The sequence below is a fragment of the Salvelinus fontinalis genome, chromosome 23, assembly GCF_029448725.1.
Source record: "Salvelinus fontinalis isolate EN_2023a chromosome 23, ASM2944872v1, whole genome shotgun sequence".
In the NCBI taxonomy this organism is placed as follows: Eukaryota; Metazoa; Chordata; class Actinopteri; order Salmoniformes; family Salmonidae; genus Salvelinus; species Salvelinus fontinalis.
In genome coordinates, this window is record NC_074687.1 from 41,602,081 (window position 1) to 41,629,711 (window position 27,631).

Below are 27,631 nucleotides of genomic sequence, written 5' to 3' on the forward strand. Positions count from 1 at the left end.
TTTGGTTTGCAGCTCTAACATAGCTTGGTCAACCATCAACCAATGGCATACATAGCCGCATCGTCTGCATACTTGTGAGTATAACAGGATTTAATACATAGACCAATATTATTTATAGAAATATTAAAGAGAACAGGTCACAATACAAACCCCAGCGGTGGTTGTTGTAATTTCTAGGAAACTAGACTTTGACCCCATCAGAAGGCACACTGTGACCTGTCTGTCAAATAGCTCTTCAAGCCATTAGCAAGACTCCTTGTCCAGGCCCGTTTCAGGCAGTTTTTAAATGAGTATGGGAAATGGTCAACGGTGTTGAATGCCTTGGAACGGTCTATAAATCGGGCAGCACAATGTGTTTTATGATCTAGGCATTTGAACACATCATCTTAAACAAGCATAGTAGCTGAAACAATGCTATGTCCAGGTCTAAAACCAGACTGGTGCGTATTTAGAATAGAGTGAACAGTTCAAATAGTTCTTAGCTGGGAGTTGGTCAGGGATTCTAGTGCCTTGGCCAGGCAAGATTACTTGGAGATTGGCCGGTAATTATCTAAGTCAGAAGGATCTCCGCCTTTATGTAGGGAGAGGACATGTACCGCTTTCCAAATCACAGGGATGACACCCGTAGGAATTGTCAAGTAAAAAAATATGGGTTTTTGAGTGGGACGGAGAGATGTGGTAAGAAGGGGTCAAGTGAATCAGCCCATGCCATTTAGCAAGGCACTTAATACATCGTAGACCTCAAATGGTTGAAATGAGAATAAAGTATGTGAGTCTGTTAGAGCATCATTCTGAGGTGACGAAAGGACTCCCTCTAGTGGAATGAGATGAGATTTAAGAGACTATCCTTTCAAACAGTTGGCCAGCTGAAGCAAAATGATTATTAAAAGCACTACAAATCTTCATTTTGTCTAGTACGGGACCAGAGGTTGTCAAAGCCTGCTGGGGCAACGAGGGGGTTGGAGTTTTGTTGAAGAGATTTGACCAATTTCCAGAAATTAGCTGGATTACCACCGTTCTCCGATATATATATAATTCACTAAATATGTTGATTTTGCTTTTCTAACCAGAGATAGACATGTATTTCTCAAAAGTCTGAAGGACTGCCAATCAGACGTAGAATCAGTCAGTCTAGCCTTAGCCAGAAGCTACATTTCCCAAGCTACATTTCTTTCCTGTAATTTCTCAGTCAATTCATGCGTGAACCATGGATTAGATTTGCCTTTTATCCTTAGCCTTTTGTACAGCGCATGTTTATCTGCAACAGAGCTATACAGGGAAATAAAACAATGAAGGGCGTGATTCGAGTCAGTGATAGTTGACGCAACCCACCAGTCACTCAGCCCCAGTTGAAAAAGAAATGCTCATTAAAATGCCTATAATTTCTCTGTAATAATACATGAGCGAGATTTAGATCATTTAACATCTGTTATGAGACGATTGGACAACAGTCACTGAACTCATTAGCAAATATCCCATTGGCTGTTAACTTTGGAGGGGCATTTGTTAGAATAACATCTAAGAGAGTAGGTTTTTAAGGGTGTTTAAAGGTTGATGCGAGTTGGTTTAGGACAGATGTGGTAATACACACAGCAACATTCAAATTGTTGTTTATGAATATGGCGACACCCCCAGCTCTGTCAGATCTATAAACATTATATCCATTCATTCAAAGACACATCAAAGTCTGGCACAGACCTTTTTAACCAAGTCTCAGTAATAATCAAAATGGCCGCGTTAGTTTGAGAAGAAAGAATTACAATATGATCCATTTTCAAAATCAAAGTTCTGGCATTTACATGAATCAGTCCAAGGCCAAAGCTACAGGATTTCAGATCAGACGGAGTCTTTAACACAAACATACTGTGATCAGTAGGTAACCCTCCATATGAAATAGCCATGGGGTTGGCTTGAAACCGTATAGATAAGATTGCTTAGAACTGTGCCATTTGGTCTATGCCTCGAAGAGGATGTGGATTAATACAGGACTCAAATGAGGGTTACCTATTTCGGGCAAGGACTGATAAGATAACCCATCACTTTTTTAGTACCTTTTCAATGTTAGCACTCAGCATCTAAGTTGCTCTCCTGTTCGTGTGCAGGCCGTCCCTTTTTAGAAACTGCGGTTGCTCCCAAAGCATATCGAAATTGTCAATAAAATCAAACGCTTTTTCAGAAATAGTCTTGATTTCATTCAAGAGTCCAGTGCAAGTAGCCGGGAGAAGCAATCAATTCCACAACCGTGTGTTGGGATAGAGCCAGAAATTAAAATCAGCTTGCCCCTAGCCAATATTCTGTCTCTCAGGTATTCAAAGTCTCGTCTCAACTCAGCCCATTGCCGCAGTGTGCAGCGCCGGGTTTTGGTCTAGAATGACCGAAAGCTCCCAAGTGATGTCACGCACTCTGCCACCAGGGAAGCAGTCTGCGCCATCAACCACGATATCCTTTGGAACTCCCAACAATTGCTATCTTGGGAGGGGGAGGTTGTGGATTTCCAGACACCATGCACCCTATTCCCTATCAATCAAATTTAAATCAAATGTATTTACAAAGCCCTTTTTGCATAAGCAGATGTCACAAAGTGCTATACAGAAACCCAGCCTAAAACCCCAAACAGCAAGCAAAGCATAAGTGGAAGAATGGTGGTTAGGAAAAACTCCCTAGAAAGGCAGGAACCTAGGAAGAAACCTAGAGAGGAACCAGGCTCTGAGGGGTGGCCAGTCCTCTCCTGGCTGTGCCGGCTGGAGTTTATACGAGTACATGGCCATTAAGGCCATATTGTTCTTCAAGATGTTCAAACGTTCATAGATGACCAGCAGGGTAAAATAATAATCACAGTGGTTGTAGAGGGTGCAACAGTTCAGTACCTCAGGAGTAAGTGTCAGTTTGCTTTTCATAGCCAAGCATTCAGAGGCTGAGACAGCAGGTGCGATAGAGAAAGAGAGTCAAAAACAGCAGGTAGCACGTCCAGTGAACAGGTCAGGGTTCCATAGCCGCAGGCAGAACAGTTGAAACTGGAGCAGCAGCACGACCAGGTGGATTGGGGACAGCCAGGAGTCATCAGGCCAGGTAGTCTTGAGGCTTGATCCTTGGGCTCAGGTCCTCCGAGAGGGGAGGGAGAGAGGGAGAGGGAGAATTTGAGGGAGCATACTTAAATTCACACAGGACACCAGATAAGACAGGAGAATTACACCAGATATAATAGACTGACCCGAATCGACCATTGCAGCATAGATACTGGAGGCTGAGACAGGGGTGGGTCGGGGGACACTGTGGCCCCGTCTGATAATACCCCCGGACAGGGCCAACCAGGCAGGATATAACCCCCACTTTGCCAAAGCACAGCCCCCACACCACTAGAGGTTTATCAACAGATATGTACTGTAGTGCACTACTTTTGACCAGAGCCCTATGGGACAGGCACTACATAGGGAATAGGGGTGCCATGTGGGACACAGCCTGTGTAATACAGAGTTGTACTAGATAGAATACATCACAGTGAAAGCCACGCTGGACTGGCTGAAAGAGAAACACTGTAGTGTATAGTCCAGTGAGTCCACTGTGTGTGTCTGGCCCCTGGCCCTCTGCCCACAGTCAGAGTGGAGCTCAGTGATAGGGGGTGACTTTGTTTACAGCTCACTAATTACATATTGTTAGGAACAGACAAGGCCTGCTTATACTATACCTCAGGGACAACCGTCCTCCACTGTGTGTGCTTCCCAAACGGAACCCTATTCTCTATTTAGTGCACTACTGTTGACCAGCGCCCATAGGGCTATGGTCAAAAGTAGTGCACTAGGGAATAGGGTGCCATTTGGGATGCATACATGGAGACTGTAGCATGCATTCTGTTAGTTAATTTACACACTGTTCACACACAGAGCCGCAAGTTTATATACGTTTACTTAAGGGAACCACACCAGTGTAGTTCATTGATATTCATTTTGGCTGGTTTAATGAACATCATTATTTGTCTGACAGCACAGAATGCTATCAACAGCTATAGTATGCATGTCTCTTTCTCTCGCAATCTTGCTCTCGCTCGCTCTTTCTTCTTTTTCTTTCTTTCTTTCCCCATCTCAGCCTGATGCGTAGCCTGATGTGTAGATGAAGTCCTTGAGCATTAGTCTCTGTAGCACCTAGTAGGAGTATCCACTCCTGTTTTATTTAAGGGAAAGAATAACTACTGCATCAATGATTGTGAATGACTCAATGAGACTCAATGAAAATGAGCTGAGATGATCCCGTGACTCCCCACCTTTCTGCGATGCTTCTGCCTCAGATTCAGTTGACCGACTCTATCAGAGCCCGCAGACTCCCATAATCTCTGTTACTGTGCTCCAGAGATATCTTTCCCATACAAGTTGGCAAGGGTTATTTTTCTCCTATTTGGATTAGCCTGTCTACGGTTTAGCAAGATGACGCTTTGTCTCTCCGCCCCCCTCCCCCAGTCTTTCTTTCTTTCTCTCTCTCTCTCTCTTTCTCTCTTCTTTTTTCCTGTGATGTTGAGTGGCTGGTCTATTTTGTAGATAAGCAAACGTATTCCTTTGTTCTGGGCTTACTGACTGGGCCGGGCTTGCTGAGCGATTGAAGCCTCCACCATGGCAGATCAGGACTGGGGTTATCAGCAATGCACATGAGTGACCGCTGCACCGCACTGCACTGCACCGCGCCACACAGCCAAGCAGCAGACAGTGTTGATGGGCTGCATTTCAAGCCCCTGACTCATTGGATACGTCCCAAATGGCACCTATTCCCTATGTAGTGCACTACTTTGGCCAGAGCCTACCCAGCTAGCACATAATGTTCTGAGAACCATATGTTTCCTAGAGCTTGGTGAGAGCGTGGTTGTCCTATGGTGATTTTGCATACAACCTTCCCACAACTTTCTGGGAATGGTGCAGGAAAGTTGCTTGACTTTAGAAAATGTTCAGCACATTTAAGGAACTTTCACAAAAAAACTTTTCTAAAGTTCGAACATGGTTACATTTCATTTAAATTTTGGTCATGTTCTAGGAACGTTTTCCAACTGGTTTGACATTGGGAATGTTCTCAAACAGTTCAGAGGACGTTAAGAAACAACGTTCTTCTTTGGGAATTTCAGTACTTCAACATAAAATAAAATGGTATTTGTTATATGCTTCCTAAACAACAGGTGGAGACTAACAGTGAAATGCTTGCCCACGGGCCCTTCCCAACTATGCAGAGAGAAAAATAGAAAAATAATAGAAAAATATAATTACACAAGAAATAAATATACAATGAGTAACGATAACTTGGCTATATACACGGGGTACCAGTACGAGGTAATTGAGGTCGATATGTACATGCTGTATAGGTAGGAGTAAAGTTATTAGGCAACAAGACAGTAGCAGCAGCGTATGTGATGAGTCAAAAGAGTTAGTTCAGAAAGGGTCAATGCAGATAATCTGGCCAGCTATTTGGTAGTCTTATGGCTTGGGGGTAGAATCTGTTCAGGATACTGTTGGTTCCAGACTTGGTGCATCGGTACCGCTTGCTATGTGGTAGCAGAGAGAACAGTCAATGACTTGGGTGGCTTTGACAATCTTTAGGGCCTTCCTCTGCCACCGCCTGGTATAGAGGTCCTGGATGGCAGGGAGCTCGGCCCCAGTGATGTACTCTGGGCAGTATGTACTACCCTCTGTAGCGCCTTGCGGTCAGATTCCAAGCAGTTTCCATACCCAGCGGTGATGCAGCCAGTCATGATGCTCTCAATGGTGCAGCTGTAGAACTTTTTGAAGATCTGAGGGTCCATCCGGCATTGTATGATTCGATCTTAGCTCGTCGGAGATCGTAGCAGGATTTCTTTTAAGCGTCTGGGTTAATGTCCTGCTCCTTGAAAGCGGTAGCTCTAGCCTTTAGCTCAGAGCTGATGTTGCCTGTAATTCATGGCTTCTGGTTGGGATATGTAAATCTGGTCACTGTGGGGGTGACGTCATTGATGCATTTATTAATGAAGCCGGTGATTGATGTGTTAATATTTTTCAGCTCCTAAAAATATAGATGAAAACTCTCTTGATAAATATTAAGGTCTGCAGATTATCATGAGGTATTCTAACTCAGGCGAGCAGAAATGTGAGACTTCCTTAACATTAGAGATCGCGCACCAGCTGTTGTTAACAAAGAGACACACCCCTCCCAACCTCATCTTACCCAAGGCTGCCAACCGGTCTTGATGGTACATGGAAAAGTCAGCGAGATACAGTTGAAGTCGGAAGTTTACATACAGTTAGGTTGGAGTCATTAAAACTCGTTTTTCAACCAATCCACACATTTCATGTTAACAAACTATAGTTTTGGCAAGTCGGTTAGAACGTCTACTTTGTGCCTGACACAAGTCATTTTTCCAACAATTGTTTACAGACAGATTATTTCACTTATAATTCACTGTATCAAAATTCAGTGGGTCAGAAGTTTACATACACTAAGTTGACTGTGCCTTTAAACAGCTTGGAAAATTCCATAAAATTATGGCATGGCTTTAGAATCTTCTGATAGGCTAATTGACATCATTTGAGTCAATTGGAGGTGTACCTGTGGATGTATTTCAAGGCCTACCTTCAAACTCAGTGCCTCTTTGCTTGACATCATGGGAAAATCAAAAGAAATCTGCCAAGACCTCAGAAAAATATTTGTAGACCTCCACAAGTCTGGTTCATCATTGGGAGGAATTTCCAAATTCCTGAAGTTACCACGTTTATCTGTACAAACAATAGTACGCAAGTATTACCACCATGGGACCACACAGCCGTCATACCGCTCAGGAAGGAGACGATTTCTGTCTCCTAGAGATGAACGTACTTTGGTGCGAAAAGTGCAAATCAATCCCAGAACAACAGCAAAGGACCTTGTGAAGATGCTGGAGGAAACAGGTACAAAAGTATCTATATCCAGGTTATGTCTTTTATCGACATAACCTGAAAGGCCGCTCAGCAGGAAAGAAGTCACTGCTCCAAAACCGCCATAAAAAAGCCAGACTACGGTTTGCAACTGCACATGGGGACAAAGATCGTACTTTTTGGAGAAATGTCCTCTGGTCTGATGAAACAAAAATAGAACTGTTTGGCGATAATGACCATCGTTATGTTTGGAGGAAAAAGGGGGAGGCTTGCAAGCCAAAGAACACCATCCCAACTGTGAAGCATGGGGGTGGCAGCATCATGTTGTGGGGGTGCTTTGCTGCAGGAGGGATTGGTGCACCTCACAAAATAGATGGCATCATGAGGATGGAAAATTATGTTGATATATTGAAGCAACATCAGTCAGGAAGTTAATGCTTGGTCGCAATTGGGTCTTCCAAATGAACAATGACCCCAAGCATACTTCCAAAGTTGTGGCAAAATGGCTTAAGGACAACAAAGTCAAGGTATTGGTGGCCATCACAAAGCCCTGACCTCAATCCTATAGAAAATGCGTGGGCAGAACTGAAAAAGTGTGTGCGAGCAAGGAGGCCTACAAACCTGACTCAGTTACATCAGCTCTGTCAGGAGGAATGGGTCAAAATTCCCCCAACTTATTGTGGGAAGCTTGTGGAAGGCTACCCGAAACATTTGACCCAAGTTAAACAATTTAAAGGCAATGCTACCAAATACTAATCGAGTGTATGTAAACTTCTGACCCACTGTGAATGTGATGAAAGAAATACAAGCTGAAAGAAATAATTCTCTCTACTATTATTCTGACATTTCACATTCTTAAAATAAAGTGGTGATCCTAACTGACCTAAGACAGGGAATTTTTACTCTGATTAAATATCAGGAATTGTGAAAAACTGAGTTTAAATGTATTTGGCTAAGGTGTGTGAACTTTTGACTTCAACTGTGTATATTATCCATGTCCTTAGGCGTGAAACATAGATGCTCTTCAGAAGCTGTTTTCGGTCAAAGAAAATTATGGCGAAGACTTTCAAAAATGTAAAAAGTTAAGATCACTGTAAAAAACGAACACTAAATAGCGGAGTTGATAAGGAGCCCGTATAACGACTGCTATCCACTGCAGCGGCATATCCTTGGAATAACGTTTTACTCATGGTTCTATTTAAAGTCATATTTTCAAATTGTTCCAACAACTTGAGGAAACAATGTTTTTCCATGGGAATTTCAGTACATCAGCATAACGTTTCGAACAGATTGTCTCTTGGTATTTCTCTTGGTATTATTTAATATCATGTTCTCAAATTGTTTTCCGACAACATTAATAAAACTTTCCATCAAATTCCACAAGAAAACGTTAGTAAATAAGTATCATAACAAAAAAGTCACAAATGCTCAAAACATGAAGTAAACTTTACATCAAAATAATACTTAAGGAACATTCACAGAATTTTTGAAGAAAAGTTATTTAAAAACATTTCCATTCCTTTCTCAGCATCAACAAAACTCTCTCTATCCTCTATCTTGTTAAGTGTGTTCAGGAGTGTTGGCCTCGCCCACTAATTGGCCACACCTGATCTTAATGAGTGCTTGTTTTTGTTTGAAATTGAGTCTGTTTGAATAGACTAAAATGAATAACTTTGTATGCATGAAAAAACATGGCATGCTAGCTCCATCCTGGTGACACAGTGGACTAATTCCATGGATAGAGAACAGAATCTCACTGATGCTTCACAATAACAAGGAAATGTGTTAATGCTGAAGCAAATACATGTCCATGTGTCCTATCTGTGCTTGGAGTTCACAGTTAACCTAAGCTATCAGTGTTATTAAGTCTTATTGGAACATGCTCTAAGAACGTTATTTAATTACCTTCAAATAACCTATAATTTCCATTCTCAGAACGTTAATAAAACCTTCCAGGAAAACTTTCAGGGAACCATAGTAAAACGTTCTCAGAACCTCACACAAGTCTTTCAGTTCCCAGAACAGGCAATATGTTAACTTCCATTCTCAGAACGTTTATAAAACGTTCTGTTTTAACGGTCAGGAAACGTATGGCTTCGTTCCCAGAACCAATGGGAAACCAAACATTTACTTTTCCACAACTTCCAAGGAACCAAATGTGCTAGCTGGATATAGAGCACAGGTCAAAAGTAGTGTACTATATAAAGGGAATAGGGTGCCATTTAGGATGCAAGGGCTTCCAAACTGCAAGGGGCTTGTCTGGAGGAAGCAGTGTTGGAGGAAGTTCAGCGCTATCCAAGGTCATCTAATATATATACGTAGCCAGATTTAAGAGGAGTTGGAGAAACCTGGGGCTGTCTCTATACTCTCCTACCTCCACATTTGGGTTAATCTAATGACATACCTCTCATTTATCTTAAGGTAAAGCATACAATGCAATGGATAACGACTGCAAGGGATAGCACTAAAATAAAATAAACTGTTACCTTAGGCAACAGCAGAATTGTGCTTCATGTATGAAGCATATTTTTTTGTGGATTTGTGAATGTCTGCAATTCTCCAACCCACTGTGCTATTTATTCACATGGTATTTTACTGCTTCCAAGGGCCCATAGATGATCTGGTCAAAAGTAGTGCACTATATAGGCAATAGGGTGCGTTTTGGACACACTACGTTTTTTTCTTTTCTATGGCCATCATACAGCCAGAAACCGAGGACTGTGGTAACATTTTATTTGGATAGTCCATCTACGGACTATCTACAGACTATTAGTAACATTACAACTAACTATCTACTAACCCTAACCCTAAAATTAACCCTAGCCCTAACCTTAACCCGTACCCGGCTCCACGAGGGGACTAATGGGGGCGTAGCCTCCTCAGTTTTGTGTTATGTTCCTAAGGTTGAAGTCGGAAGTTTACATACACCTTAGCCAAATACATTTAAACTCAGTTTTTTCACAATTCCTGACATTTAATCCTAGTAAAAATTCCCTGTCTTAGGTCAGTTAGGATCACCACTTTATTTTAAGAATGTGAAATGTCAGAATAATAGTAGAGAGAAGGATTTATTTCAGCTTGTATTTCTTTCATCACATTCCCAGTGGGTCAGAAGTTTACATACACTCAATTAGTATTTGGTAACATTGCCTTTAAATTGTTTAACTTGGGCTAGACGTTTTGGGTTGCCTTCCACAAGCTTCCCACAATAAGTTGGGGGAATTTTGTCCCATTCCTCCTGACAGAGCTGGTGTAACTGGGTCAGGTTTGTAGGCCTCCTTGCTCGCACACACTTTTTCAGTTCTGCTCACACATTTGCTATAGGATTGAGGTCAGGGCTTTGTGATGGCCACTCCAATACATTGACTTTGTTGTCCTTAAGCCATTTTTCCACAACTTTGGAAGTGTGCTTGGGGTCATTGTCCATTTGGAAGACCCAATTGCGACCAAGCTTTCACTTCCTGACTGATGTCTTGAGATGTTGCTTCAATATATCAACATAATTTTCCATCCTCATGATGCCATCTATTTTGTGAAGTGCACCAGTCCCTCCTGCAGCAAAGCACCCCCACCACATGATGCTGCCACCCCCATGCTTCACGGTTGGGATGGTGTTCTTCGGCTTGCAAGCATCCCCCTTTTTCTACCAAACATAACGTTGGTCATTATGGCCAAACGGGTCTATTTTTGTTTCATCAGACCAGAGGACATTTCTCCAAAAAGTACCATCTTTGTCCCCATGTGGAGTTGCAAACCGTAGTCTGGCTTTTTTATGGCAGTTTTGGTGCAGTGGCTTCTTCCTTGCTGAGCAGCCTTTCAGGTTATGTCGATACAGGACTCATTTTACTGTGGATATTGATACTTTTGTACCTGTTTCCTCTAGCATCTTCACAAGGTCCTGTGCTGTTGTTCTGGGATTGATTTGCACATTTTGCAACAAAGTACATTCATCTCTAGGAGACAGAGCGCGTCTCCTTCCTGAACGGTATGATGGCTGTGTGGTCCCATAGTGTTTATACTTGCGTACTATTGTTTGTACAGATCAACATGGTACCTTCAGATGTTTGGAAATTGCTCCCAAGGATGAACCAGACTTGTGGAGGTCTACAAATATTCACCTGAGGTCTTGGCAGATTTCTTTTGATTTTCCCATGATGTCAAGCAAAGAGGCACTGAGTTTGAAGGTAGGCCTTGAAATACATCCACAGGTACACCTCCAATTGACTCAAATGATGTCAATTAGCCTATCAGAAGCTTCTAAAGCCATGCCATAATTTTCTGGAATTTTCCAAGCTGTTTATAGGCACAATCAACTTAGCAACTTAAACTTCTGTTGGAAAAATGACTTGTGTCATGCACAAAGTAGATGTCCTGGCTGACTTGCCAAAACTATAGTTTGTTAACAAGAAATTTGTGGAGCGGTTGAAAAAAGAGTTTTAATGACCCCAACCTAAGTGTATGCAAACTTACGACTAAAAATAGCAAAAAAGTTCAAATGATTGAGCGACAGGTTGGTGCCCCAAAAAATCTGTATCCCTTCTGCGCTGCGTCAGCACAATGGACAAAGCACATTGCGGTGTGTGTAGGGAGGCTATGGAAAGCCACTCAGCGGATATGTGGATACTCCTTTGGGGGTGCTCATCTCTCTGGTAGGCTAAGTGAATGTGATACGCCTCCGCCTGTAATATTTTGATTTATAAGGGTGGAGTCAAGTGAACCAGTTTGGGACTGGTGAGGAGGCTGAGCTGTCTTCATCCTGCTCATCTGCTGTTCCTATGGGGTGTGCTCTGCAGGAGTGTCTTCTCTACTGTATGGGCAGGTAGGGGCGTGGATCAGAAAACTAGTCAGTATCTGGTGTGACCACCATTTGCCTCTCCTTTGCATAGAGTTGATCAGGTTGTTGATTGTGGCCTGTGGAATGTTGTCCCACTCCTCTTCAATGGCTGTGTGAAGTTGCTGGATATTGGCGGGAACTGGAACATGTTGCCGTACACGTCGATCCAGAGCATCCCAAACATGCTCAACATGTCTGGTGAGTATGCAGGCCAAGGAAGAACTGGGAGATTTTCAGCCTACAGGAATTGTGTACAGATCCTTGCAACATGGGGCCGTGCATTATCATGCTGAAACATGGGGCGATGGCCGCAGCTGAATAGCACGACAATGGGCCTTAGGATCTTGCCATCAATAAAATGCAATTGTGTTTGTGGTCTATGGCTTATGCCTGTCCATACCATAACCCCACCGCCACCATGGGGCACGGCGCCATACACGCTGTCTGCCATCTGCCCGGCACAGTTGAAACCGGGATTCATCCGTGAAGAGCACACTTTTCCAGCATGCCAGTGGCCATTGAAGGTGATCATTTGCCCACTGAAGTCGGTTACGACGCTGAACTGCAGTCAGGTCAAGGCCCTGGTGAGGACGACAAGCAAGTAGATGAGCTTCCCTGAGACGGATTCTGACAGTTTGTGCAGAAATTCCACTGTTGTGCAAACCACCAGTTTCATCAGCGGTGGTCATTCCTGCAGTCAGCACGCCAATTGCATGCTCCCTCAAGACTTGAGACTGTGGCATTGTGTTGTATGACAAAACTGCCTTTTATTGTCCCCAGCACAAGGTGCACCTGTGTAAAGATCATGCTGTTTAATCAGCTTCTTGATATGCCACACCTGTCAGGTGGATGGATTATCTTGGCAAAGGAGAAATGCTCATTAACATGGATGTAAACAAATTTGTGCACAAAATTTGAGCATAATAAGCTTTTTGTGTATGTGGAACATTTCTGGGATCTTTTATTTCAGCTCATGACACATGGGACCAACACTTTACATGTTGCGTTTATATTTACCATTCTCCAAGTGGAAACGTTGTTTGGACAGCTCACGAACTGCACAACACTTGCAGTAAATAACTTTTGGTTTATTGAATTGCATTTACCAGTTTACTGTACATTTCTTGTTGTAGTTGTTTGGAGTGTATTTGTCCGGTTTCTCCACTATGTTTAATGTTGCGCGCTTTAGCGTGCATAGAAATACCTGGCCTGCGCGCCAAGAAGAAGTGTGGTCAAATGAATTTAAGTGCCTGTTTGGGGATGTTCTAGTTAGTTTACTGTTGGGTAACTCAAGGGGAGGCTGTATCTGAGCCTGAATGACCCCACCTGTGCTTTATTGGTTCTGACCGGTTTTGCCTGATGAGAGGCTTTTTCTTTTGAATGCTGACATTTTGAAGTCAGACCTTTTGTAAATATATAGATTTGTAAATATCACCGTCCTCTTTGAAACGCCAGCGCTGTGTAGATAAATCCAGCACTAATTTGCACCGCTACCTGCCTGCCTCATGCTGAGTCTTTGTCCTTACGACTGCTAGAAGGACCCTATTTTACGCTGATAGAAGCACAGAGGAGTTGGGATACAGATTTTGTGCCAACCTGTCACTTCAAAAGCACTCAATGGTCTCAGATTCTCGGCATTCGAACGTTAGGTTCATTGTGGGTTAGTGTGATATAAGCAGAATTCAATATAATTCCAATGCAAAACCCCACCCCAAAATATTTGCCCCCCTTGCCTATTTCAACTGCCCTTTTAGTAACTTTACCCTGGTGCCCGGTGTGCCTTAACACTAGCCCTTATTCTAAACCTGACCTTAACCTTAGCAAGCAGTTGCTTATTAGCAGATGAACTATCCGGGCTATCCAAATAGTGTGACCAGGACTGCTTTCACTTATACACTGTCAAAATAATAAAGCTGTGAAAATAAAAGCACTTTTGGCATCCTCCTCCGTACATTTTTCAAATGCCTCCTCAGGGGCTTGGATCATATGTAAATGCCCGTAATATTTAACAGATTTAGACCGAGATTACATTAAGCACCACAATGTTCACACAAGTGCTCCTCTTTCCCATGGGCCTCCAGTTTTGCTTGCTGTTTTTCATGCTTCCTCTGTTTTCTTTGATGGTTTTGTCCGGGCCATCTTTGTTTTAATGCGCCCGTATTCTGGCCTATCATGTACTGTACTTTTCCAGGAAACATCTCTGAGTTGTCAGTAATCTGGAGATTACTGCAGCATCACAAACACAGGCTGTGTGCTAAATGACACCCTATTCCATATATACTGTAGCGCACTACTTTTATCAGAGCCCTCATTTTGGAGCTGAACCCACATTAAACTGAATCCAATATTTCCAGCCCACTTCCTCAACATCATGGCTAGAATAACATTGTGGTGTCGAGTAACTGCTGAGACATCACTAGACTGATAGGCTGCATCCAAAATGGCACCCTATTTCCTACATAGTGCACAACTTTTGACTAGAGCCCTGTGGGCCCTCGTCAAAAGTAGTGCACTATATCTAGGGAATAGGGTGTCATTTGGGATGCAGACATAGAATCCAGAAGTGGCACTCCCGTCTGAGGCATGGCATCCTCAGACATCTAATATCATCCCCAGCAAATATGTCTTCTATTCTCAGCCCTTCCCGTGTTTGCGCGAGCGAGCCAGCCAGGTAGTTTTAGACTCCTGCTTGTTCCTGTGGATGCAGCAACTCTAATCAGTCAGGGTGAGACAAGAGTTGTCTGCTCACCCACTGACATGTTTATTAAACACTCCTGTACACACACACGCAAGCCAAGGACCCCTCCCATCTCCTACTACACACACACACACACACACACACACACACACACACACACACACACACACACACACACACACACACACACACACACACACAGACACACACACACACACAGACACACACACACACACACACACACACACACACACACACACACACACACACACACACACACACACACACACACACACACACACACACACACACACACACACACACACACACACACACACACACACATACACACACATACACTAACATGCAAGCAGATGACCCCTCCCTACTATACACACACGCAGGCAAGCAAACACGATCAGGACAGGGAGGCTACACTTGAGGACAACAAGATAGTTGAAGTGGGACAGGACAGGCAAGCTTTGGTTTTCCATTCCTTGAAGTGACCGTAGAGAGAGTTATTAGGAAGAGAACAAAAGACTGACCAGGGTTCAAATACTATTTGAATACGAGCCTGCCTAGAGTGCTAGATTGGCGGGGTTTACAGTTTTGGGAGTATTCTATTGGTTCCATCTCGCCAGGCAAGCACAGAGAAAGTATTTGAAAATATTTCAAATAGTGTTTGAGCTGATGTTTGCCAGGGAATGGTGAAAGCCACTGCCACAGGGTGCTGCTCTGCTCTGTTTCAGCCAGACGCTGTTTACAAAACCACACAGATGATCTCATCTTATGACCTCTCATCTATTCATTAACATTTAGTACTGTCAATTCTGCCGTACTGGCTATTCCGCCAACAATGTATAGTCACGCAATGGGACTCTAGAGTGGAGTTATGCAAAGTTCACTGCACTTTTTGGCTACTTTTCGTACTGCACATTTGGCTACTTTCTCTTTGAATGCTGTCGAGATTAAATCATGTATTCCCAGTCTAAGTAAAAGCCTAGCAAAAGGAGAGAAGGAAGCTAGACAATATTTCCGAGGCTCACTACCTCGTCTTTCCTCCGAAGTTTGGATAAAATCGGAATTCACAAAACCTCCTCTTCTTTCTCCTTGAAGATGGACTGCTGTCCTGATATAGGGTGACAGTGGTGACAGATTCCTGGCCCTGAAGCCCACACATGTGTCTGACTCCTTTGTAGGCAGGGGGGGGGGGGGTAACCTGGGCTGAACAGAACACTGGTTAACATGAGTGTCTTTCTCTGTGTCACTTGTGCAGGTGATGGACTGGATAGAGAACCATGGAGAGGCCTTCCTTAGCAAACACACGGGCGTGGGCAAGTCCCTCCACCGCGCCAGGGCACTGCAGAAACGCCACGACGATTTTGAGGAGGTGGCACAGGTGAGAGTTCAACTATATGTGCCAATGAGAATATGTTTGCGGCCTTGCTAATAGTGTGTCATTGGTCATGCCCTGAATCATGTGAATCTCCTCCCCACATTGCTGAGGTGGAGTATCTGATCAAGGATCAGCTTCCCCTCCCCCAAACCTAACCTTAACCATTAGTGGGGAAAATGTTCAACTGACCCCAGATCAGAGTTCAGGGGCAACTTCCTCATGCATTGTGGATGACATTTTGAGGTTGAATTGCCTCATCCATGCTACAATATCGACAAAGGCTGCATTTTCTGCAGCATTATACTACATTTGAACTGCAGCATTGTACTAGATTTGAACTCTGTTGGCTGTTATGCTATTATGTCTAATGTCAAAGTGCTGAGGTGTCAGTGAAAGGGCAGACCACTGAACACGGTTCCAAGAGAATACATGGTCAATAAACTGAACACTGACACATTGTTACACTCAAATGACTTTTACAGCTTCCTATTACTACTGTTCTAGTGTTCAAATGCAATTCACAGATGGCAGATTTGTATTGTTTTGAAGCAAGTTCGTCTATTATTCAGTGAGGATGTCAATAAAAGCTAGAATCCTTTGTTGCTAAATCCATTTTTGGACTTCTAAATGAATCATATACTGTATACACAATGATTGTTGAAGAATAGAACTTACAGTATGCATGTCTCGTGCTCTTAGTTCAACTGCCGTGTCCAATCAGAACCCCAAAAATACTTTAGTTTTACACCAATGTTTGTAAACAACCCAAATGTAAACAATCACGGTATAGCCTAAAAACACGGTTCAAACTGTACATTTCATATCATGGATGGTCATTCTTTGCATCCGCAGCTCTGTCTATGAATTTGAGAGTCTTTTCATTTTTCCAGCCCCGTCCCTTAGCTTTTAGAGAAACACTTCTTCATTGTTTCAGTTAAGGACTCTTAGCTTTAAACTCAAAATATCGGAATGTTACGATTTTTCGTGGTTAGTTTTGATTGACAAGTGACAGAAAATGAGTGTGCAGTGAGAAATACATTCAGGCGTTTAAGAGACTCACAGAAATGGAATCCAAACCTAGTCATTTTAGCTTTAGTATGTTTTTTATGGGCTTGGCATGCAGGTTTGGTTTTTGCAGCCCATTGTAGCTGCAGTCCATATGAGAAAAGAGGCCAGAAGACTTAGACCAAGCAAGAACAAGCTGGAACCAGTCCACTGTGGAAATACACTTTCTAATTTCATCACACAGACAAACTGCACAAAGTAAGATGTTCTGCTTTAATAGGCTATATGACTATAGGTGACAAGTAGTACACAAGTAGATAGCGCCTGCGTCTACCTGGCAACCTATTCCCTAGTGCAGTACTTTTGACTAGGGACCATAGGGCTCTGGTCAAAAGTAGCGCACTATGTTGGGAATAGGGTGCCATTTGGGACGCAGAGAGTATCTGATATCATCCAGCTACCCAGCAACATAAGAAATGTAAAGGTAGGGATGTCCAGTAAATAAAATCATTTCTAGTCACATTTCTTCCGCTTTGCTAACCTCCTGAGTGTAATGGTAGCGGTATGAGCCGTGACTAGTGATAACACCAGCGTTAAGGGGTTGTGTTTTGATGCTAAATGGATGTGTAATCCTGGATTCACGACAATGTTTTAGCCCCTCCTGATGATGGATTGGCTTGATTTGGGCGACCGCTCTTTCGAGATGGACAGCGTGTCTGTCTTCAGGGCAAGCAGAAGTCTGCCCGTGTGTCCCAAATGGCATGTTATTCCCTATATAGTGCACTACTTTTCATCAGGTCCCATGGGGCTTTGGTCAATAGTAGTGCACTAGAGAATAGGGTGCAGTTTAGGACAGTCTGAAAAGCCTGAACATTAAATACCCTATTTTCTAACCATGTACTTCTCTCTGGGGAAAAGTGTACGAGATGAGGATGTTTAATTCACCCCAACTCCTGAAGGATGGATCAAATGGCTTAATGAATCAAATAAAGCACTTCATATTGGAATATTTGAAATTTGAGCTCATTAAGATATGTACATATGGCACCATCATCTCCCCAAGACACCTCATCAAAGGAGATTGAAACCAAAGTCAAACCAACATTTTTTTATTGGCGGGGGGGGGGGGGGGGGGGGGGGGAGGATCAGACATGGCTAGACACATACGCCCACATAAGTTCACACACAAACAAGCACGCACGAACTCAAAGCCTTTAATTGATATTCATCATAATAACTCATCCAGCAATAAAACATCAAAAGAAAAGGATGTTAAAAAATCCTAATGACATCAGTTAATTACTCAGAGAGGTTGTGCTCAGATTCAATCTGCCAATGTAGATGGAACCCCCCCCCCCCCCAAATAGCCCGAATGGCACAAACAGTGCAGCTCTCTAATGACTGGCCTCAGATGTATTCTGCCTACAAAACATGCAATGGGGGATTTGTTTAGGCTGAGCACTTCTTAATGGGAAGTGAGAGAGAGGCACAAAGCTTTTGTTTCTGGCGTCTGGTTATCAAGCCCATAAAAGTCCTGCGCGTGGAACAGATTGAATAAAAGCGATACACAGGGAATCTGGCCGAGTGTTAAAAAAGACTAGGAAAGAAGAGAGACGACACCACCTCAGCCATATCTGCAAAGTGAAAGCCTGAATGGCGTTATTGACTGCACCTCTCTGGAGGGTTAAGATAATACAGAGGACAAGGGAGGAGTTTTCCTGAACCGATGAAAGCTATGTGCTGCCTGGGCTGGGCCTACCGCTGCTGCGTGGAATACACCCGACACCCCACTCAGGGTCTTGTCCCAAATGCCACCCTATCCCCCTACATAGTGCCCTAGGAATACGGCGCCATTTGGGACGCAGGCTATGTCTAATGGTGTGGGAGGAGTGGTTGAGTGATAGGGAATTGATATGGAGAAGTTTTTTAATCGTGATATAATTCATAGCTGTTCTGGATTTTGCTTGTACTATTGAAAATGTAGATGTGTGGGTTTTAATACAGCCTTTACTATACATCAGTAGATAAGTACATAAGAGCCCTCTAACTGTAATCCTGCTTACTGTATCCATGTCCTTTGAATTGACCCTCCATTGTACCCCCTATAATAAGCTGGTCCTCTCTATTCACTATGAATAAATGAGATTTGGGCCAGAGCTACTGCCAATGTGACACAGAGAAGGGATCAGTGTGTGTACAACTGTTATAGGCATCCTAGGAGCAAGGAAGGGGTATTCTGATCGACAATACTCACATCAACCTGACAGTACAGGAAAATAAATCCACCTCCACAGCATGCCCTAAGTCACACAGAGAAACCCATTTTTAATCTTCGTTTTACAATCAATCAAAGCATGGATTTCAAATGTTAAATGTCAGCAGCCGCTAATTAACCTTGTCTAGTTTATTTGAGAAAAAAAGATGGATTAAGATATTTTGAAGGGTTAAAAATGACTCGGTAGGTGTGACTGGTAGGTGTGGCTGGTAGGAAGGTATCAAGGAGGAACAATGACAGAAGTCCAACGCTTCTGGGGCACAGCCTAAACCAGGCTAGGCTGGCATATTTATTCAAAATAAAAGGTTCTCAAAGCTGGTTCTCAAACATTAACGGAAAACAAAACACTCTCCCACTCTCCTTAAAACCTCTTAAGTATCGGACCCTTTTTTTCAATTTTCGCCTAAAATGACATACCCAAATCTAACTGCCTGTAGCTCTGGACCTGAAGCAAGGATATGCATATTCTTGATACCATTTGAAAATGTGAAATGAATGTAGGAGAATATAACACATTAGATCTGGTAAAAGATAAAACAAAGAAAAAAACAACCGTTTTTTGTTTTTTGCACCATCATCTTTGAAATGCAAGAGAAAGGCCATAATGTATTATTCCAGCCCAGGCCCGATTTTGATTTTGGCCACTAGATGGTAGCAGTGTATGTGCAACGTTTTAGACTGATCCAATGAACCATTGCATTTCTGTTCAAAATGTTGTATCAAGACTGCCCAAATGTGCCTAATTGGTTTATTAATAACTTTTCAAGTTCATAACTGTGCACTCTCCTCAAACAATAGCATGGTATTATTTCACTGTAATAGCTACTGTAAATTGGACAGTGCAGTTAGATTAACAAGAATTTAAGATTTCTGCCAATATCAGATATGTCTATGTCCTGGGAAATGTTCTTGTTACTTACAACCTCATGCTGATCGCATTAGCCTACGTTAGCTCAACCGTCCCGAGGTCGGGACACCGATCTTGTAGAGGTTTTAACTGAACCTAGAGTTAGCCTTAACTTTAAACAAAACTAGCTGGGCTGCTACCAGCTTCACTTGTAGTCCGTTCACTTCTTCCTGTGGGGACCACAATGACCAGGGCTTCAAACAAATGTCTATAGAGCTCAGTCTCCAGCGTCCAGCCAGGAGCGCCCCCGTGCTGAACTAAAGCAGGCCCTTAAATTTCTCCAGACTGCGTTGCAGCCTAATGAGACCGAGCCCTGCAGCCTAGCTTGCTGCAGCCTACAATGCTGGGTTGTGGGGCGTGGCTGACACTCCAAACAGTGGCTTTCCCCGCCCACATCACCAGAGCACCACACTTTGGATAATCGAAGATTGGAACCCCCACCATACGTAGTGTAAATGAGCCTTGTTTGGACTTCAGTGCCAGACAGACACAGTTGGTAAGGAGACAGATAGGATTTGAATTACATGACTGTGATTATGATGAGGCCCACAGTGTTAAATCTTCTCCAGGATGCGTGACACTAGGTAAGGGTCCGACCTTAGCGTGTTGAATCGCTAAAAGTATCCCCATATGGCATTTTTATTCTTAAATGGCCCAGAATGCATCCCACCTGGCACCCTACTGCCTTTCTAGTGCACTACCTTTGACCAGAGCCATATGCACCCAGTGAATGTGCCACAACCTTACGGGAGGTGACCATTTCCCGAGCCTTTGGGATATCCCGTCCTAGTCAGATCACCACGCTGCTACTTGTTACACGCTACATGCTAGCCAGGCATTAATCCATCCTGCCCTGATGGACGGTGCTCTACGGACTTAGTCCCCACTGTCGTGTTGATCCAGAGACAACACTTGCCAAGCTGTGGGATTACCACGTAGGGATAGCCAGGGATTTACCCTGCCACTCTGCACAGTTTTGGGGCAATTTAGTAGTGGAGGCGCCCATCGGAGAGAGAGGTCTTGTCTGTCTGTGGTGATGAAGGAGAGAGAGACAGGAATGCAGTAGTCAGTCATAGCATGCGGAGACAGAGTGCAGACAGGCACAATTGTCAATGAACTTGGAGACCCCAGAGTTGCAGCGGTAAGATCCTGTAGAGTGCACCTTGCAGACGCAGTTCTCTACCTACTTGTGTTTGCGGTCGTCTAATTGAGCTGCCCTTTGTCTCCTCTGGATACCAGAACACCTACACCAACGCAGACAAGCTCCTGGAGGCGGCCGAGCAGCTGGCCCAGACTGGGGAATGTGACCCGGAGGAGATCTACAAAGCAGCGCGACACCTGGAGGTCAGGATCCAAGACTTTGTCCGGCGGGTGGAGCAGAGGAAACTGCTGCTGGACATGTCTGTCTCCTTCCACACCCACACCAAGGAGGTAAGACCTTTGAACCCTGACCTGCATGATCACGTTCTATGTCTGGAACGTTCTGGGGTTCAGTGACCCATTTTTTTTTTTATGTCTGGGAGTGGATGTGGTAGGATGCGGTGGCTGTCGGTTTCCTTCCGCACCCACACTGAAGATGTAACAGCCCTGACCTGCATGATGGTTCACGCTCCCTGTCCTTGAGAGCAGTAGGGTTGAGACTTGGGGTGGCTTGGTTTATGCAGCCTCAAGATGCCCGTCTGCGAGTGTCGCTGATCACTGCAGACAGACAGGGCATTCATACCAGCCATTCACAGAGGATCGCACCCAGATTACTAAGGTATGCAGGGAGTCTTCTCTCTAGATAGCAGAGCCTGATCCATGCCAGATGGGAGAGACCAGCCTGGGCACCCTATTCCCTATATAGTGCACTACAATAGCCCACATCCCTGGTCAAAAGGTTGCTAATAGGGATGGATATTCTGTCTGTGTGAGGGCTACTTCACAGACCTACCACCATCTAATCTTAAACCCTTTAAAATCATAGTGTCCAACTGTTATTTTTTTAAACTTTTAACCTGATTTTGTGATGTTCACAAATTCAATTAAATTCCATTCAAGGGGCTTTATTGGCATGGGAAATATATGTTAACATTGCCAAAGCAAGTGAAGTAGATAATATACAAAAGTGAAAATAGAAATGAACAGTAAACATTACACTCACAGAAGTTCCAAAAGAATAAAGACATTACAAATGTCATATTATGTATATATACAGTGCTGTAACGATGTGCAAATGGTTAAAGTAGAAAAGGGAACATAAATAAACACAAGTATGGGTTGTATTTACAATGGTGTTTGTTCTTCACTGGTTGCCCTTTTCTTGTGGCAACAGGTCACAAATCTTGGAGCTGTGATGGCACACTGTGGTATTTCACCCAGTAGATATGGGAGTTTATCAAAATCATGTGGTCTCTCTCTCTCTCTGTCTCTGTCTCTGTCTCTCTCTCTGTCTCTGTCTCTGTTTCTCTCTCTCTGTCACTCTCTCTCTCTCTCTCTCTGTCTGTCTCTGTCTCTCTGTCTCTGTCTGGCTCTCTCTCTCTCTCTGTCTCTGTCTCTGTCTCTGTCTGTCTCTCTGTCTCTGTCTCTCTCTCTGTCTCTCTCTCTCTCTCTGTCTCTCTCTGTCTCTGTCTCTCTCTCTGTCTCTCTCTCTCTCTCTCTCTCACTGAACAAGGGGTGGATGTGGTAGATCACCCTAGACAGCTTGCTCTTCTCCCCTCTTTCCCTAGCAGCTCTTCAGCGAACCCTACTGGCCCTGGTCAAAATGAGTGCACTATAAACCCTATGGGCCCTAGTCAAAAGTAGTGCTCTATAAAGTAATACGGTACCATTTTCTATCCCCTTAATGCGGCACATCATTGAGCACTGGGACAGGAGGAAGATGTAAAAGGCCTGTGTAAGCTGGGCTGGGTGACCACTGCTTGTTGAGGTCTTCTGATTTTCCTGACCAACCTACAAGCCAGAGTCATTATCCTGCGCTGCGGAGTACCACGATTCACCTGTGAAACTCTGGAGCAGCGTGGAGGACATTTGTTTGGTTCAGCTCTCCTAATGGAGCCATCATTCATGAGCTACACACACACATACACACACATCATTCGTGAGCTAGTCCCAGTGATCTATGAGAAGCAGTGGGAGTGTGGTTTTAGGAGTCACAGCTGTTCCACACAGCGCAGAGCAGAGAGTGACTAGGGAGAGTGATTGTGTGAAGTATCTTAGCGGAATCTCAGACTGAGAAAAGGAAAATGGCAATGATTTGAAAATCGCACATTTTATGGGGCGTATACAGTATATACGGCTGATTTTAAACTGTTTGCTACCATTTTTAAGTCTCCAGCTTGTACTATTTCCAACAGCCCACTCTGCAGTCTTTTCCAAAGCCGATTTATTCTTATTCACTGTGTTCTGAGTATAGGAGCAGCTTACCTTCTGACTGGCTTGCTCCTGTCTACATGATGCAGTATGGTGGATTGCTTATGGAGGACGGGCTGCATCTTACCTGGCACCCTATCCCCTATATAATGCACTACACTCTTACAAAAAGGGTTCCAAAAAGGTTCTTCGACTGTCCCCATAGGGGAACCCTTTTTGGTTCCAGGTAGAACCATTTTGGATTCCAAGTAGAGCCCTTTTGAGTTCCGTGTAGAACCCTCTGTGGAAAGGGTTCTACGTGGAACACAAATAGATTCTACCTTGAACCAAAAAGGGTTCTTCAAAGGCTTCTCCTATGGGGACAGCCGGAGAACCCCTTTAGGTCCTAGATAGCAACATTTTTTCTAAGAGTGTACTTTTGACCAGGCCTAGGGGTGACTCTATAGGGGTATAGGCCCTGATCAAAAGTAGTGCACTATGTAGGGAATAGGGTGCCATTTGAGACGTAGACCAGACCAGGAAAAGTTGTTGGACTCTGATAGAACCGAAACTCTGTCTTTCTTTAATACTTTACATGTTGTGCTTTTAAGGGGCTCTGAGAGCTTGGCCTGAAGACGCAAACAAACTTGTGCTAAGATTGGCCTGAGATAAGACTCCTAGGGTCTGATTGTTATCCTGAAAGCCAAGGCCACATCCATTATTAATTTAGAGACCAATAGCATCCCAATAGCATTCCATCCCCCTTTTTCCTATGAAGTGCACTACTTTTGACATGAGCCCAATGGGTGACTATGTACCCTGGTCAAAAGTAGTACACTACATAGCGAATAGGATTTCATTTGGGACGCTCACGTCATAAGGCTGGTCAGTAGTAGTAGTATACGGAGATGGCATTGCTTTTTAAAAGCCTAATGACACGAAATAGCCAGTTTACTGAGGGCGCACGCACTGCATCAGATGCATCACTAATGCCACCAAATCCCTATCAACACCGGCTCAACGGACATTTACTGACAACTTTCAACTTAGGGTTACTGGCTTGATGTGGTGTTCACTGCCAAGGGGAAGTTTTGTTGTTTGTATTTTCTCAGCTCACGTAGAAGAAAATGATGCGCACCGCCGAGCATTTTTGATTTACGAAGGAGGCAATCACTCCACCATAATGTATGAATCTTTTTCATTTCCCTCATCTGCTTTCTCCTCGGCTGCCTCCGCCTTCTGCTCGCGCTTATGGTTTTATCTTTATATCGATTGACATTTAATATACTTTCTCACAGAAAGCAGCAATTAGCTAAAAGAAATAAGGTTTGAGGCTGCTGTGCTGTGTGAGCTGAAAGAGACTAATTTACATTCTGGACAGTGGTCTACATAGAGACATGGACCGCGTCCCAAATGGTACCCTATTTCCCTTTATAGCGCACTACTTTTGACCAGTTTCCATACCATGGGCTCTGGCCAAAAGAAGTGCACTTCATAGGGATAGGGTGCCATTTGGGACTTTCACCATGAGTGCTCGGTCAGACTGCGCCCTCAAACAGACGAGGGAAGCAATCAGAGCCATGATTTAGCAAACACACAAAGGGACTGTTGGAAAGCCTCTGTCTGTGTGCCACATGTTCACTCAGGGCAATATTATAAGATATGGTTGGGACAAGGCTTTTCCCAAATGGCACCCTACTTTTGACCAGAGCCCATAGGGGTCCAAACGGCTCATTCATGTGTTCGTTTAGGCTGCTTGATGTTGGCACTCTCTATCCATGTCCCAAATGGCAACCTATTCCCTATGGGCCCTGGTCAAAAGTATTTCAGTGCACTATATAGGGAATATGTGCTATTTATGATGCAAGCTAAATGAATTAGGAGGGTACTTAACTATGGACTCCACATGAAACATAGAATATTGATATGCTCTCAGAGAATGCTCGAAGTGTCTTCTGACTGGAGCGTTTACATTAAGCGACCCCCAAATTCATTCCAATGCAGGCGTTTTAGTTTTGATCAAATAGAGTGTAAATGTATGAACTATAGTAATTTACTAATTCATAATTTAGTAATTTCGGTCAAATATAGTGTAAATGTAGGCGCCATAGTAATTTAATATAGGATTACAAACCCAGGATTACAGCTATAGTGCACAACCTATTTCTCCCTAATCCCATGTCTTAATTCAGGTTCATGGTGAAATATGTGTGTAAGTGTGACGTGTGTGTTTGTACAGTATATTCTATTACAGTATTACAAACCTGGGATTACAAATAGTATGCACAACCTATTTCACCCTAATCCTATGTCTAATCCTAATTCAGGTTCATTGTGAAATCTGTAAATGTGTGGTAGCTGTGTTGTGCTGGTCATGCCCAGTGCAGCGCAACAACAGCCAGGATCCTTTAGTTAAAGCAGGAGTCACACAGAGAAGCATGCTTAATTCTGAGCGAGCTCAGATCAGTCATGGGGAGCAGTTACCATGGGAACCACCAAGATGGCAACGCCACTCTCTGCTTTTTTTTTTTTTTTTTTTAACCCTTCAAAAAACAGAGTATTGCCCCTGTATGTGTGTGTAGTTACAATCATGAGTGAAGTGTGGAAATGATGAGGAGCGGATGTGTCCCAAATGGCACCCTATTCCCTATATAGCGTGCTACCTTTGACCAGAGCCCTGTAGGAATGTGGATAGGGCCCCGGTCAGAATTAGTGCACTATAAAGGGAATAGGGTGCCATTTGGGGTGGAGACAGTATCTCACTGGAGGGAGATGATGACGTTAGTATAACGAGGTGTGTGTTTTTTTTTGCGCGCCATTCTTTAAGAATGTGGTTCCTGGAATACAACGTGTCTGTTAGTGTTCATGTGTCATGCTAGATCTTGTCGTTGTACTTATCTGGTTCAGTGATTAGGCTACGCGTGTTTTGTCAACCTCATTGCAGTGTTGGAAACAACACTTGAGCATCCACTTGTAGTGCTCTCGTTGTAGTGCTCACCATCTTGACTCATTTCCATCTTCCAGTTATTGTCTGTGGAGGAACACTTAGCAAGCAGTAAATCCATGCATCGTTTTATGGCTTGGTGCATTCAGGGTAAAGGGCTGTTATTGTCATGGCTAAAATAATGAAACTCTTCATATTAGATAAACTGTTATGAGAGTAACTCATTTCACAGGCTCACCCGCGAGCACACACACTGCACCCTGAGAGAGTGAGAAGGGCAGAGCAGCGTTACTTTTACCGTAATGTCCTATGAATATGCTTTGAGGACCAGCAGGCCTAGCAGGCCAAATCTATGTCCAGCAAGTTCATTTTTATGTAAATAGGAAAAACCTCAACGGTGCATCTCAGTAAAGCTTGAACTAACTACGAACGGTGAGGAAGTCTACGTCCCAAATGACGACCTATTCCCTATATGGGCCCTGGTAAAAAGTAGTTCACTTTATATAAGGAATAGGCAATAGGGTGCCATTTGGGACACAGTCTTGCCAAGCTAGCGTGTGCTGATACCGAAATGATGATAAAGCAGGTGCTGAACTTTGCGATTCATTTCCCCCTCAACACAACCAAACGTCTCCTGCCAATTTACTCGGATTATGCTTCAGGTGTTGTGTGTAATTGTATATTCAAGCTCCTGTTCCCTCATTGAAATATTAAAGTGCCGGTTAATCTTTTTCTCGGTGAAAAATTTAAGAAAGCGGTGTAGTTTGAGAAATGGGCGTCTGTTTTCGGTGCCTTTTGAGAGCAGTTCTCTAATTGTGGAGATGGAAATGCAAATGGATTTCTTTCTTCCCCGCTGTCAAACAATTAGTCTAAAGTGAGATACAGTATATGCTGAGTACTCGTCCTGCGTATGTATTATACATATGAAGGAAAACCGAAAAGGTATTGTCTATTTTACTAAGTCAATGCATTACTGTTGCTGCTATTGCTGCTTAAAGTTTCACCCATTGTATCCATTACAGTCTGACCCTCAATGTGTGAGTTATGTTGTTTTCTGTTGTAACGTCTCTCTCACGTTCTCCCTCTCACCCTCCCTTCCTTCCTCCCGTCATCCTTCCCTCCCTCCCTCTCTCTCTCTCCAGCTGTGGACGTGGATGGAGGACCTGCAGAAGGAGCTGGTGGAGGAGGTGTGTTCAGACTCGGTGGAGTCAGTCCAGGAGCTCATCAAGCAGTTCCAGCAGCAGCAGACGGCCACCCTGGAGGCTACGCTTAACGTCATCAAGGAGGGAGAGGACCTCATCCAGCAGCTCAGGTCAGTGCTGTATGTGCTACATTTAGGGTGAAGTTGCCCCTATATGGTGTTCTGGGGTTAGTTTTAAATT

The 27,631-nt window shown here is 43.7% G+C and overlaps 1 protein-coding gene across 5 annotated transcripts in view; it reads left to right on the forward strand.

Moving 5' to 3' along the window:
• LOC129821342 (kalirin-like) overlaps positions 1-27,631 on the forward strand; it is a 259,834-nt gene that overhangs the window by 135,325 nt on the left and 96,878 nt on the right. For all 5 annotated transcript variants that reach the window (XM_055878930.1, XM_055878932.1, XM_055878935.1 and 2 more), the window contains exons 10-12: positions 15,669-15,791; positions 21,215-21,406; positions 27,392-27,561. In XM_055878930.1, coding sequence (XP_055734905.1) covers positions 15,669-15,791; positions 21,215-21,406; positions 27,392-27,561 — 485 coding nt within the window. The remainder of the gene's footprint in view (positions 1-15,668; positions 15,792-21,214; positions 21,407-27,391; positions 27,562-27,631) is intronic.